The sequence below is a fragment of the Xyrauchen texanus genome, chromosome 50, assembly GCF_025860055.1.
Source record: "Xyrauchen texanus isolate HMW12.3.18 chromosome 50, RBS_HiC_50CHRs, whole genome shotgun sequence".
Classification (NCBI taxonomy): Eukaryota; Metazoa; Chordata; class Actinopteri; order Cypriniformes; family Catostomidae; genus Xyrauchen; species Xyrauchen texanus.
In genome coordinates, this window is record NC_068325.1 from 14,929,944 (window position 1) to 14,945,659 (window position 15,716).

The 15,716-nt window shown below is 37.4% G+C and overlaps 1 protein-coding gene across 5 annotated transcripts in view; it reads left to right on the forward strand.

Moving 5' to 3' along the window:
• The window catches only part of nfia (nuclear factor I/A), a 209,017-nt gene that overhangs the window by 55,593 nt on the left and 137,708 nt on the right, over positions 1–15,716 (forward strand). For 3 of the 5 annotated variants that reach the window (XM_052123535.1, XM_052123537.1, XM_052123538.1), the window contains exon 2: positions 5,967–6,495. In XM_052123535.1, coding sequence (XP_051979495.1) covers positions 5,967–6,495 — 529 coding nt within the window. Of the gene's footprint in view, positions 1–365; positions 1,161–5,966; positions 6,496–15,716 lie in introns of those variants that run through there. The other 2 variants (XM_052123536.1, XM_052123539.1) reach the window with 1 other exon arrangement.

Here is a 15,716-nt window from a genome sequence, read left to right on the forward strand (position 1 = left end):
TTGTATCCACGGTCAGTCTTGAATGAACTAATTTTTGTTGCTGCACGATCGTGAAATGAATCGTCACACTTTCCCCATTACAATATTTTTAAACAACGTATGTCCTGTCAATGTAAAGGGCAAAGATATTTGGAGTGCACATTTCCCTTGTCCCGTATGTGTGTATGGCTCGTGTGCCAATACTGAGGGCGCTGTGCTGAGGGAAGAGCCCAAGAGTTTGTCCACCGGCCACTGTGAACGGGAAAAGTGAACGGGAGCTTCGTTTCAGCGCTGTGTCGGACGGACTTGAACACCCCCCCACCCCCCTACCCCACACCCCCATACACAAACCCCGTCTCTCTTTCTCTCTCTCTACCTCTCTCAGGACGAAACTAACCACGACACAAGTGCCAGCCTTTGCAACAGGGGGTCTTAAGGATATTACTATCTTCCTAAAGCACGCCGAACCCTCCTCGCTGCTCGTTAATCCGACTCAGTTTTGCTTCGCTCCGCCACATGACTGCGATGCAATGCGCTCCGTGGATTCAATCGCGCGACACGGCTCACTAAGAGACGGAAAAGAATGAATCAAACGCTAGTTTTGTAAAGCATCCGGACGACTTTTCGCATCTTGTTTGTTTTTGTTTTCTTTCTACGAAAATGACTGCAAGATGAAATGACCGCTCCTCGTCAGAGTATCACTCATGGCTTTCTGAAATCTCCGTGCACTTTCAGCCGTCCGTCGTCGGGACTTTTCTATAGGCTGCAGTCGATGATAATGCCATTGGTGAAAGTTTGGATGTACGGCTTCAACAGTCGAGTACAGTAAATGTGTGTAACTCGAGGCGGGGTTAAAGTTCAGCTCTATGGAGCGCTGAAGCGTCCCGCGCACTTCGCAGAGTTGGAAATGTGAAAGCAAGAAGCAAGGCTTTATTTTCCCTCTCTCCCTTCTTCTCTGTCTCTCTTTTTTCTCCTTTCATACTCACGGACACACATATACATACATACATACACATACACATACACACACTGCATACATTCACATATACACACCCGCGCGCGCACACACACACGCACGACACACATACATAAACACGCTGATTCGTTACAGTTATCCCGACACATCGCCAATTCAAGAGTTAAAACCGACAGATATGTATTCTCCGCTATGTCTAACACAGGTAAGTGGCATTTTCATATATGTTTAACTTGATATATTGTATTTAAGCGGTGTCTTTGTCCGGGACGGGTAGGGGCTAACCTTTGCTTTAAGACTAGTAACTTTGTGTGCAGTAAAGGATTCCTGCTCTGACAGAGCCAACTGAACTACCACATGGCGGATGGCGCCCACCTCACATAGCCTACATATATACATAACATACTGTAGATGTTGCTTGCACACATTTATACATATATCATTTTTATTGCATGACACGATGGATATGTAAGAGATTAAGTTTTAAAGTAACGTTCTCCATGAATATATGTTGAGGTAAGAGGTGTGCACGACCTTACCTAAAGTTTTTTTTCCTTGTGTAAGCAACAAGACACCGTAACCTTGCAGTTACATTATGGACATTTGACTTGGTGCTCGTTACTTCGTATTGAATGTTTCTTTCAGTGACTGAATGGCCACATTCCATTTGGAATTAGTCTATTAAAAGAAGTCAAACGGTTTCGTGCCATTTGAAAGCACGTTCTGCTGCCCTATACTCAGCTTCTTTTTCTATGAAGTGTATCTGTTTAAATCCTTATGTCATCAGAAATCCTTTTTATTTATAATAATAATTATTGTATATATATATATATTTTTTTAGCAATAATATAAATTAAATTCAAATCAGTTTTGGGAGGGTCACCACCTTGCTTTTTTTTTTTTTTTTAGTTTAGTTGGAGTTGTAACAAAGTTCGGTTTTGAATATTGATTAAGTATAATATTAAAATGAATATGGCCCAATCTTTTCATAACCGTGACTGCTGTTTAAAAATATGACTATGCTAGCTCTTTCATGTGTTTAGGGTTTTGTTTTATCTAAAAAAATAAAAATAATAATAATAATAATATATATATATATATATATATATATATATATATATATATATATATATATATATATATATTATTATTATTATTTTTTATCCATATATATATATATATATCAATGCCTACAAATACACAGTGCTTCTAGTTTGTTGAAAATAAACTAAATCAAAATAAAGTTTTGAAAAAAAACTAGAGGGTTAAAGTAGGTTTAAAAAGAAATCCATTGTGGTGGCAGGTGAATTAATGTGACAGATCTGGAAATTTGTACTATTATATAGCATACTTGATGTGATTTTAAACTATTTTAGAGTGGTTCTAGTACTAAAACAGTCTGTTTTAGGGGTTTGAAGCATTTTAATGTGTGGACAAAACCTAGAAGGCCGCAGTATTGTGTTGGTTATAGGGACGTTCTTTTGACCATGTTAGTTACAGTCTGTTTTGAGATACTGGGGAGGAGTCACAAATATATATATATATATATATATATATATATATATATATATATATATATATATATATATATATATATGTATAATATGTATATATATATGTTTCACAAATTATGGTTGATGTGAGAAGAGAAGCCTTATTCCAGATGATCTGAAAACAATTCCCCTATTCGAAAATTTGGGTCAGAATTGAAGGATTTTAGCATGTTTACATGTTTCTTATCAAATAAATAAACCTCAAAATCACATTGTTATTGACATCTGATTGACTGACACCTTATATTCTATATTAAAGCTTATGTATTTTTATTTTCTTGACTAACAGTATTTAAGAATAAAAGATAACAATTAGGGACTTGTAAAGGCTGCTGAACAAAATTGCTAAGGTCTTTATCAGAATTAAGATGATGAAGTCTTAGGGAAAAAAAGGTAAAGTAATGTTAAAGTACAGTGATCTTTCTTTCTAATAATTGTCATAATATTAAATGGCTAAAAATCAGAGTTGCCTTGAATCACTTTGAGACTGGGCATTGATCCCCTCTCTGTTTCAGTGTTAAGGCAGTTTGAGGTTTACTTTTTTCTATGTGTTATATCGTTTGGTAAACTGAAGTACTGAACATGTCCTCTGTGTGCCAGAAAGTAAACCATGTATTCTCACTATTAGCATTTTTTTCAGTTTATCATCAAAAACCCTTTAAATATAAAAGCATGTTTTTCATCTTTTTACAATGCAGGATTCATGTAAAATATAGATTTATTTTCCGTGCAATAATTTGCTTTTCAATGTATTGACATCATCATATTAATTGTCCTTTTAGTGTATTCACAGGTCCATTTTACCTGTTATTTTGACATGAATAGTAATGCAAATGTCTGTCTTGGCAGCGAGGCACTTTTGTTCCCTGCTGAGGCCTTCCTATAGGATAGAGGTTGTCAGCTTGAAACACTTTAGGTTTTTGAAAACACCTCACATATACTAACTAGACCTTATATTGTCACTTTTTGGCTCATGCACGCTTCAACAAGTAAAACGCTTTTTTTTATTGCGATTCTTACGTTTTTCCCAATTGTAAATGGAGCATATAATTTTAATACATTTTTTCTGAGCTAAATTTACATACATTTGTCAAATACCATATTAAATAACATAGCTATGAAATAATAACATTGTTATCCAATAACAAGCTTTCATAATTATGATTCTGTAATATAGTGGAACTCAAAAGTGAATTATTTACATACTTTGCATGTTAAATTACAGTTTTTATTTATTTACAACAAAAAATATAGCAAATATTATCATTATTAGGATATTGCTTTTGTCACCAAGTCTTTGTTTTTTGTGGCACAGAGAATTGTAGAAAGTTAGCATCGTGTTTTTAATGTTGAGAGCTGGACTGTTTCCCAAACTGAGTTTTCAGGCAAATTTATAAGTACGAGCATGTAGACAAGTCTGGAGACGCACCCTTTTTTTTCCTTAAAAATAAAAAATATGATATGCACCATGTACATGTACAAAAGCCGCAACAATAGGTGATATCAGTTATTGAAGAGCAATATTTCACAGAATTTGGATTAAGTTACTTGGATAGTCACTGAAGGGAGATAAGAGAATTCATTCACTGGCTTAAATGCAGGATCAAACAATACAGTTTTTATGCCTCAGAGGCGAGGATGTTTGATTCTTGTACGAGACAGGAAGGAAACAATATGATTAAACGTGTACATTTGCTTTGGTGTCTCACAGGAGATTTTTCTTGTAGACACACACACACACACACACACACACACACACACACACACACACACACACACACACACACACACACACACACACACAATGCAGTGCCTTACACTATAATAACATATATTAACTTTTATGTTATTTTTATTACCTCTGGTGTATAAAAATAGATAGTAATATATACCTATATGGACTGTAATTAACATAAGACATAGTAATTTTAAACAACCATTTTCGCTCGAGCTTTGACATTTTTAAATCCCCAAAATAGTTATACTATTGTAAATCATATTTTGGTTGAATTTCAGAAAAAAACAAAAACGTTTTTTATTTTAGCTTGATGGTGTATATTGGGATTATTTTTAATTATGAAACCGACGTTAGCAGAAGGGTTTGAAACTGGCCCAAGAATGATGAATTACTGTTATTTAATTAATGTTCATAAATTACACCAAATTCATTTTTAAATTTCTAAAGGCAACGAGCCGAACCCAATGTGTTATGTGCATATCGCTGTAGTTATTTAAATGAAAATTTCCCCAACACAGAGATAGTGCACTTTCATTGCTTGCTGGCAGCCCTCTCGTGCTCGCACGGTTGGTTTTGGGACACGATACATGGCTATTGCTGTTTGTGGAAATGTTATTCTTGTGATTGGCAGTCTGCCATTATTCTCTCTATGTAATAAAAACCCAGAGTTATTTTCTGTAAATGATTTTATTTTAGAAACCACACATTATTTATTCGCCTAGTTATTAGTGTTTATTTTTTAAAGGCAATAAAGAATTGGGTATTTAAATGGTTACTCATCATAAATCCATATGCAGAGCTACAGTTACAGGACACAGAGAGACAAAGAGAGAATAAGAATTACAAAGTGTTAAGTTATCACAGTAATTCAATTTAACAGTTATAACGGCATTATTGAATATCACATTTTCTTGTTAATATTATAAGATTCCAAATGTAGCCTACTTTGCTTTAAAGGTATAAAAGCTAAAAAACATTTGTTGTTGAATGATTATATCTGCTGCCAGACGGTGTGTAAAGACATTAATTAAAAAAAGCATGGGCGATATTTCTGTGATGTTTTTGTCAGTTGTTGAAGTTTTATTTTACAGTTGATTTTTTGCCAGGTTGAGTGCTAGCGGCAGATGAAGCAATCCCAAAATCGCCACAATCTCTCCTGCATACACTCCCGTCTGAAGACAACACACTCCACTCAGATAGGAAATCAAGTAGCACTGCTTTGGAACCGTGTGTGCATTTTTATGGAGAACAGATAAAAATAGCCAGTCCAATTTTCCTGGTCGGTTGTTGCTTTTTCTCGGCCCTGGCAGACCCTGCAGACCAGCATTCTTGCAAGAGAGCCAAGATATGTCCGAGACGAGCTTCACACACACATACACACACCGCAGTGCTCGGCTTGCAGACACACTCGTGCTGTCGAAGGCTGTTTTTCAAAATAATCTTGTGGAGTTTAATATCAATATATATGTTTCGCTTTCATGGTGTCTGTTCTGAAAAGCATGTTACTTTTTTCGCTCGTTTTACATGTTTTATTTTGTAACTTTACTAAATGTTTAGTAATGGTTTCTTTTTCTGAAAAAGTTTTCGGTGTTTTCATTTTTGAATTCTTGCAGTTCAATATATAATTACAGATTCATGTTTTGACTAAATGTATCTAATCTTTCTCGTTTCTCCCACGTGGGCTAATTTCTACTCCTTTGTACTTCTGATGTGTACGCAGGATGAATTCCATCCTTTCATTGAAGCACTGCTGCCCCATGTGAGAGCGTTCGCCTACACTTGGTTCAACTTGCAAGCCCGCAAGAGAAAATACTTCAAGAAGCACGAGAAGCGCATGTCTAAAGAAGAGGAGCGAGCCGTGAAGGACGAACTGCTTAGCGAGAAGCCAGAGGTCAAGCAAAAGTGGGCATCGCGGCTGCTCGCCAAACTCCGCAAGGACATCCGACCCGAGTTCCGCGAGGATTTTGTGCTCTCCGTCACCGGGAAGAAGCCCCCTTGCTGTGTGCTCTCCAACCCTGACCAGAAGGGCAAGATGAGAAGGATTGACTGCCTGCGCCAGGCGGACAAAGTGTGGCGCTTGGACCTGGTCATGGTGATTTTATTTAAAGGTATTCCGCTTGAAAGTACTGATGGCGAAAGGCTGGTTAAATCTCCGCAGTGCTCGAACCCAGGGCTGTGTGTGCAGCCGCATCACATAGGAGTTTCCGTCAAAGAACTCGACCTGTACTTGGCCTACTTTGTGCATGCAGGTAAGTCCCTTTTCAGATCCACACATGCTCTTAAAATGCTAACGAATACAAAACATGGGAACCAAATTGTTTGACTTTGTTACTACAAAAGCATGAATGCACACACAGTGTTTTTTTAAAAGAAAACACAAACCATATGAGCGGCAGAAGCTCTTCATTTTATCATCAGGCAATAAAGCAGCTGGAAAGAACAGGACAAGAGTGTAAAATTCCTTGTGCAACTCAAAATTATCGTGTGATGCTAATGTAGAAGAATGACCGTCATCTGCTTCTTTTCTGCCAGTTTACATGCTTCCCAAATAAATACAGCATGCCGATTGAGCAGAGCGAGAATATGTGATGTGAGATGCTGAGAAAATCATTACAACCAAGAAGACTAAATATGCATGCTGATTACGTGTAAAATACACTATTAATATGTCATCATTTTGGGATGCAACGTGACTTATTTGAAGTTAATTATCGTAATCGTGAAGTCACTGTCCGATATAAAGCACAGAGCAATTCTAACAAAACTGACTGTCATATTAGTTTAGCTTATACTTGAAGAAGGACCTGGGTGAAGTCTGGCGCAAATGTCTGATGGAGCGACTGTTAATTGTAAGAAGGCAGCAGGAGATCCGTCTTGAACTGATGGCAGCACAAACACAGACTTTTACTTGGAAGGCGAGGAGCGCACTTTGTTTCACCAGGCAAACTGAGCACCTTAATTACATTCATTTCCTCTCACACGCAAATCGTGATGCTGAAGTCTAAGTGAGTTGGCAGCCTACACATCCGCTTTTCCCTGGGTTCAGTATGCGCCCGTCTTCTGCTTTGATGAGGTACCGATAAAAGAGTCAAAACGCAGTTTAACTCGAAGACGATGGAGATAAAGCTGTAAATGTGAGATTTAGCACCGCGTTGGAAAACGAGCGTATCTGGCAGACGGCAGGTTGCAAAACGGGAGCGTGTGAATTACTTTGACTTGGTGGGAACACAAAGGCCCAGAGCCTTTGAGCTTTTTGTAAGGATAAGTACGGCTAACGCTCACTGTCACTGAATCGTATTTCCCCCCGGCCCGCTGAAATCCTCAGTTTTGATGTTCTGAAAAGCTGTTCAGCAGGGAGTGCCTTGCTCCTGCTAACATACTAATCTGCAGTGTTGCATTTTCTTTTTAATTCAGTTGTGATCGTGAATAAGTGATGTCAGCGAGAGAACAAGGGGGTGGAAAACGCAGACGACGCAGGAGTGCCTGTGTCTCCTCGTTGATATTGGCTCTCTCTCTCCTCATCTCTGACCCGTATACAGACCGATCAGGTTTCCTCAGGTCTTATTTAAAGCAGTGGAGCATTGCTGGAGCCCCCTTGATTAAAAGCCATCTGAAGAGAGGCTGACCTCATACGCAGATGGCAAAAGTGGGGCTTCTGAGAGGAGCTACAGTCAGTAATTAAACTGATCTCACAGTCTTGCCAGAGCAAAAGGGGTGCAGGCCAGCAAACACACCCACTTCATTTTGACAATAACACCACTTAAATACCTATCTATTCTAGCATACTTAATTTATTTTTGCTTGAGGACAGCATTACTACTCGGCTCAATAATAATGATGGCCTGTTGGCCAGGGGGCCAGTGTGAAAGAGTTTCATGCAAGTTGACAAAACTATCACTTGCCCTATCAGACCAGTGCTAGTAGATTATGTAGGCTACTTGTGTTTTCACGCCTTGCAAGATTAAGGACCAATTAATTTTTTTAGTTTGAAAGCTAAAAATGTTCAGTTTCTTAACATTTTCCAAAGTATACGGTAATCAAGAGCGTTTTCGAAATTCTCAATTTTCAGTGGAGGAAAACGGCATCATAGTGTCAACGAGAGGCGTAAACGTAAAAAAAATGTTTTCAAGCGAAAACACATTCGTCTGGCATATGAATGAATTTCACCTGGTAAAAGCACTGTTTATTTGCGCACAATGGTTTAGTGCATGGTTGATAGAAAACGTACGCAAACATCTCTGTTTTCTGACGTGAAATTCTGTTTAATTGCGCAATGGTAATTGAGGCAGTCAGATGGTGTGGTTTTTGTGAAAAAAGCGCTATTTATATTGAGCCTAATTTACATAGGAAGGAGGCATGATTATGGAAATTCATGTTAATTACTTTTTTAAAAACTCAAGGCGCAGCAATATTTTAATGCTGATTTGGCTTGTTTAAACTAGACTGAACAAAAACGCAGTTTTTTGCACTGAAATACCACTTGCAAAAGTGCCGCAACTATTTAGTGTATTTACCCCTTGGTTTTCTGTGATTTATTGAACTTTGTTGTTGTGAATTTTGCTGATCAAGTTTTATTGACGAAAATAGATGAGATTTCGTCAGAAACAATGCGAGACAGATAGAATGGGTCAAAAATTTGGTCTATTCTTATTTTCCAGCGAAATCACTGTTTTCCTGCAAAAATGTGTTTATGGATGTAACGTGTTAAAGGAATATTCCAGGTTCAATACAAGTTAAGCTCAATCAGCAGCATTTGTAGCATAGTATTGATTACCACAACAAATTATTTCGACTCGTCTATCCTTTTCTTTAAAAAAAAAAGCACAAATCTGGGTTACAGAGGCACTTACTGTACAACGGAAGTGAATGGGTATCATTACAATACTCACTGTTTACAAAGTTTAGCCACAAGACATAAAAAATATGCATGTTAACATGATTTTAGTGTGATAAAATCACTAACAAACCTTTTCTATGTAAAGTTATATCCAATTACGCAACAGTGTTGCCATGACGATGTAATGACGTAAACCCTAAAGTGCTTTTATTAAATTATAAGCTTCACATTTATGCTTTTAAACCCTCCAAAAAATGTCCCCATTCACTTTCATTGTAAGTATCTCACTGTAACATCGATATTTCGAGTCGAAATAATTTGATGTGGTTATCAACGTGGCACAAATACTGTCGATTGAGCTTAATTTGTAGTCAACCCAAAATATTCCTGTGTTTTAATCTTGATGTTCAATGCAAAAATATAAAAAAATATATATTTCTAACATATACAATGTATTGCTAAAAATAAAATACCACTTTCTTGGTAGGGCCTGTGAAAGCAACAGGGCAAGTACAAATTTGAACAACTGGCATCCTTATTGTTGAGCCACGTGGAGGGATTACGAAATTCCTCTTACGACATCCAAATTCTCGAATACTTCAGCGGAACAATGGGAAAAAATTTACGAGTTTTAGATTGTCCAGTTAAAACAGGTGTTTTTTTTTGGACCACAGGGTGGTGTCCTGATAGTCTTAAACCAGCCGAATCGGGCTAATAGCCATGGAGAACCAGACTAACGTTTCCTTTTTTAACACTGCTTTTCAGAGGGAACCTATTAAGTTTCACTTTACATAGATTGGTTTGCTCCAAATTTGGGAAGTCTTGGATTATAAAGATTGTTGTTAAGCAACATTCAGAATGGTGTTTTTCTTTGTTGTTTTTTTTGTGTGCAGATGTTAGAAGTTATCCAGATTTCATAAAAATGCTTAAGTAAATTGTTTTGGCATTCCAATAATTATAAGTTGATTAAAGTAAATAGACATGGGTTATCATTTACTTTTCCTGTAGATGGGAGATTAAAAGTTCAAGTTCAAGTCCAAGACTGAACTATTTCCTTCGTAAAGGGACATACCTGGCCAAAAAAGCAAACATAAAAAATTAGGTATTGTGTCAAATTGAAGAATTACACTGATATTCACTCAAAACAAGCACAATTCGCTGGTAAATAAACTATATACATATACTTTTACAATTAAACTCAATTAGGGCTTTCTGAAATCCCTGTATTGATGTGTCAGCTTAATGCTGTTTTACGTGGTTTTAGCTGTGGTTGTGTCTCATTGCACTTTGTTTTCAATCCCACTACACAATGGAAGGATACCGCTGGTTTAGGTAGATAACATGCACGAGACTGGGCCTATGTGTACATTTCCAGCGAGCCTGATAGAAATTTATATCGGACTTACCTTAAATGACCAGGGCTGCATCGAACAAACCGTTAGCGTGTGTAATGTTTGTAAAGACGTCTGACCCATTTCCATTTGAGCTCTTAAACAGATTTACAGTGTATTTCAAAACTTGTTAGCTTTGATGACGCATGCTTAAGGCCCCCATGTTCAAGTCTTGTCATACGTTTTTTAAATTTGTTTTAAGTTCTTGTAACTTGGCTGAATGTTTTTTTTGGGGAACATCATTAGCAAGGGCATTAAAGGGATAGCTTAACCAAAACTCGTGTTCTTCCAAACCCATATGACTTACTTTCTCACATGGAACGTAAAAGAAAATGCAAGGCAGAATGTTAACAAGGGAACCACATTACTAATTTTTATCAACATACTTTTTACGGCAGTAACAGAATCCTCCGATATCTTCAGGCTGACTTTTGGCATGTCTTGTGTTACAGCCGTTTTATATTCCTCTTCCTTTCCACAGAATGATGAATAACAATAATTTGGATCTATTTAAGGCGATTGTGGGATAAACCACAGCCTTTGTTGTGGTTACTGCAGTACACATTGTGGGTTGGGACCTCCCCACCCCCTCGCACCCTTCCTCCCCTACTTTTCTGCACTCATTTCGGCATCACTCTGCAAATCCCACTAGCCGACCCTGTTACTGCAACAATGACCATGCCAGTGTGCTCTTCACTGCACACACACATGCTCACACAGCACCATTCATTAAAAATGAGGTTGTTGCCCATTCATAAATACATCGTCATGCAGTTGCGCACACAATAAGTTGCTGCACTGTAACTTTTCTGCACAGATTGTGCAAACCACCCCCCGGTAGGACCAACCACGATCCAATCATGGGATACAATGCAGTCGGTTTTAATATCATTGCATTTGACCTCCTTTTGAACCATTTTTCTGTCGCAATATGATTGGATTAAACAAAGCAGATGGTTCTGGGATGGAAACATTGTACGGTGTTTTGTTGCACAGCACTTTTGTTTAGTGGGTAAATTTCTCCTTAACCTGATTGCGAGGCAAATTCATGTAATCTGTTTAATGTGCATTGTCAGTGCCGATCTTTCCTTGCAGATTTGGACCATATTCGCTGGCTTCAGTTACAGGGTTTTAAATGCCAACAATCACAACACAAAACTGTACTGTGCATTAATGCGTTGCAAAGATTTTTGTCATTGTTGACAGTTGTTGTGCTTCCAAAATGATTGTCCTTTCTTATTATCAGTGATTTCTTTCTTTCTTTCTTAAAGTCTTGCTGTCTGCCTATCTTTCACTTTTTCTTCTGCCCCCTCCTTCCTTCCTTTATTTTCTTATTTCCATCCATATTTCTTTCTTTCCTTCCTTCCTTCCTTCCTTCCTTATTTCCTTCCTTCTTTACCTTCTTCCTTATTTCCCTTCCTTCCTTCTTTATTTTCTTATTTCCATCCATATTTCTTTCATTCCTTCCTTATTTCCTACCTTCCTCATTTTCTTATGTCCCTCCTTCCTTCCTTATTTCCTTCCTTTACCTTCTACCTTATTTTCCTTACTTCCTTATTTGCTTCCTTCCTTCGTTATTTCCAAACATATTTCTTTCATTCCTTCCTTATTTCCTATCTTCCTCATTTTATTTGTCCTTATTCAGCCTTATTTCCTTCCTTTGTTCCTTCCTTATTTTCTTATTTCATCCATATTTCTTTCATTCCTTCCTTATTTCCTATCTTCCTCATTTTCTTTCTTTCTTCCTTCCTTCCTTACTTCCTTATTTGCTTCCTTACTTCCTTATTTACCTTCCTTCCATTCTTATTTTCTTTTTTCCATCCTTCCCTCCTTCCTTCTTTATTTTTGTCCTCATTTCTTTTCTTCCTTCCTTAACATTTTTACTTAATTATTTCCTTTCTTTTAGTTTCCTTCCTTTTCTTTAAAATATGCAAAATGTGTTTTAAAAATGCAGCTCATCACACTCAATTTCCTCGCTGACATAACGATGGCGCAGGAAGCTCGGTGAAGGGTTTAGAGTGCTGAGGCAGTGAGCAGTCATCTAAAGTCGCCGTGAGCGGTACACCTGTGCTATGGGCTTACCACTGTCCCCCTGTGTAGTGAGGAAGGAAAAGGAATGGGGGGGTTAGCACCAGTCAATTTTTGCTAATTAGTTTTGTATTAACTCCTCAGTCGTCCCAGCTTTCTCCCCACTGAGGGAGAAATGGGCCCCATGATGGGAGATCGGCTATTTTTATTTTGGCATTTCTTGTCCTTTTTTTCCGCTCATTTATTCAACCATTTATTTAATGCTACTTATGTTGGGGTAGTTATATATGATGAACGTGCTTCGGAATGCATTTCAACCCACACAAAGTTGATTTAAATATGGTAAAATGTGTTAAACGGAAGTGAGAGTACTTTACTACTACTACTCTATTCCTGAAATCATGATCAGAATAGCTCAAAAATTTAATAAGCGTAAATGCGAGTGATGGAGGATTAAATGTTTTTTGTGTATGCAAATTCTATTGAATATTTTATGTAAATTCTATTGAGACGTAGTACAATTTGAAATGAATAAAAGGTGTATAGATGCTACGTTGTTTCGTTGTTTCGTTGTTTGTTGCTTAACTAATCTAACAGTGCTTGCATTTTTTATTCATGTTTTTTTCATCCGTATCAAGGAATGTAGAGTGTCTGCTAATGGATCAGACTGTTCTAGACTTCTCAGTAGCAGACATCTTGTTCATTACAGAACAGCAACTTTGGTAACTTCTGAAAATGGTGCCTTTGTGTGCATATGCCATTCAACAAGAGTGCCATTGTCTTAAGCCCCAGCCGGTAGGAAACGAGACATTGCAAGGCCTTTGCAGTGAGAAACTTTGATTGTAGTAGGTCTTGATGAGGATTTCAATTGAATGGTGAGCAGACAGCTCATGGACTTCTCTGGTAAAGAGTGATAAAAATGGAAATAATTATTAGAGATTTGTTTGTGACAACTCTCGCAACAACATCATAAAAACGACATTTCTTTTATTGCTAGGTAGTGTGTCCACCAGGCTGTTCACAACACAGTTTATGACTATGCGGAACAATGGATTCCATGTTTAAGAGGCGGTTAACAGTAAGTTAACGAAGGTACAACATTGATTGCAAGGCAAAGAAGCCCACGTTAAATTAATTTACAGTGCATGCTCTGCTCTGCTTCAGAAATGAAACCCAAGTGATATTCAGGAATGTGCCATGCTCTATCTGTACATTCTGCACTAAACAAAAGTCATAAAATGAATCCTAGTAAACCAAAAGCCTCTTTAGCTTAAACTGGATTTAAACTGACAGACTGTGCCTGCTTCATCACTAAATCTCTCAAATTGGATCTCCTGTCGTCATGTGATGTGGAGATTGATTTGTGACCAGTCACACTGCTTTATAATGCCTGATCAGTACGTCACTGCCTATTGATCAGTAGAGTGTTTGCAGCAACATGCTGCGGTGTCACTGAATAATGCTGGATCTCACACACGCTTGAAATTGAATACAATGACCATGCATTCAAATCAAAATAAGTAACGAATTTTACTTCAAAATACTGTATTGATGCAAAGAATTTTTATATTTAGTTGCATTTTTTTACATTAACATTTTTGAGAAAAAAAGATATTGACACCACGCTGCGGCATTAGTTCAACAAACACTCAGTTCTTTAACATGTTTGCAGGGTGGCCAACCAAAAAAACCAGGGCTACTATGTTTGATTGCTCATATCTTAAAAATGCATAAAGGCGTTTGCACAATTTTTGCCGCACTTCTACTACGTTTTGTAAACAACAAAGTGATGTCACTGTCACATGACATTGTGAGAAACAACTTGCTACAAATAAATAAATAAGTAAATCGTTTAGCTGAGTTTTCAATGGCAGCAAACTTAGCTGCTTCTCTTTTGCCATGTGGCCCTGTTTTTTTCCCAAAAAGTATTTATTTGTAGCAAGCTGTTGCTCACGATGACATCACAGTGATGTAATTTTGATGTTTACAAAAAGTAGTAGTAGTGCGCCAAAAATCGTGCAAACGCATTATGCATTTTTAAGATATGAGCAATCAAACGTAGTGGCCCCTTTTTTCTAGGTCACCCTGTATATTCTAAAAGGATGTCCATACAGAGCCTCTGTGTAGCTAGATTGTGAGGGTTTTTGCTAAATGATAAACACGCAGAAACAAATGTTTCACTCACAATGTTTTTTTATTTTTTGATTAGCTAGACTGCAAGAGATTTCCACAAAATTATAAACATGCCAGAACAAAAGCAATTTCATATATATATATATATATATATATATATATATATATATAAATTTTTTTTGTATTAGCTAGACTGTGAAGGTTTTCGAGAAATGATAAGCATGCTAGACCACAGGTACGCTATTCCTTTTCAACATTTTTTTTTTTTTTATGACACTGACTTGCTTATGCTCTTTGCTACTTTATAGCTCTATCAGGAATCAGGAATCTAATCTGGAAGTTAGGACTTTTTGTGCAATGAATGAGTGAGTAAAAGATTGCAATATGCTACAGTTCTGAATTGCAATACACTAAACATAAAGTCATAAGATGTTATCGTTTCACCAGTTCCCTGCTGATTCTCACCCCTATTTCGAACCCAGCACAATTTATTTTTGTAAGCAATTAAGTAAACAGCACTTTTACAGGAAAATCAGATTTCACCGTAAATGGCCTGTTTTTACATTATTGTGCTGTTTGGCATATCTGGCCCTGGCGTCATGAAAGGCCCACTGCCAAGAGAAGAATGCAGACCAGATTGAGGCGTGGGGCACTATTGTATGCTGCAGCCATTTACGCTGAAATATAAAGGAGTGCGCAGACATGAAACACCACAGCTGTGAGCGTCTGTAGGGGGAAAGTTGCTACAGATGGTAAAAGAAGTGGAAAATATACCACTGTATGGCTGGTAAAATTCGAAGAAAGACTGGGGTGTGCTGCTGAACAAGATCCTCTCATGTTATGTGTGTTTGTGCGATTTATGTGTGTCTGTGTTAAAGGGAATATGTTACCTCAATTGCTTGTCTGTCCCAATACCCATTATGTCCATCTGCTGCTGAGCAATGCACAGATTTATTGCTTTGCACTGTCTGTGCAAAGCAGTGAACTTCAAAGGATTAGGGGTATTAACACTTGTAAATTAGATTCAAATATTACAATTGAGAATTTGACTTGCTAAAACTATCTATTTATCTGTCTGTCT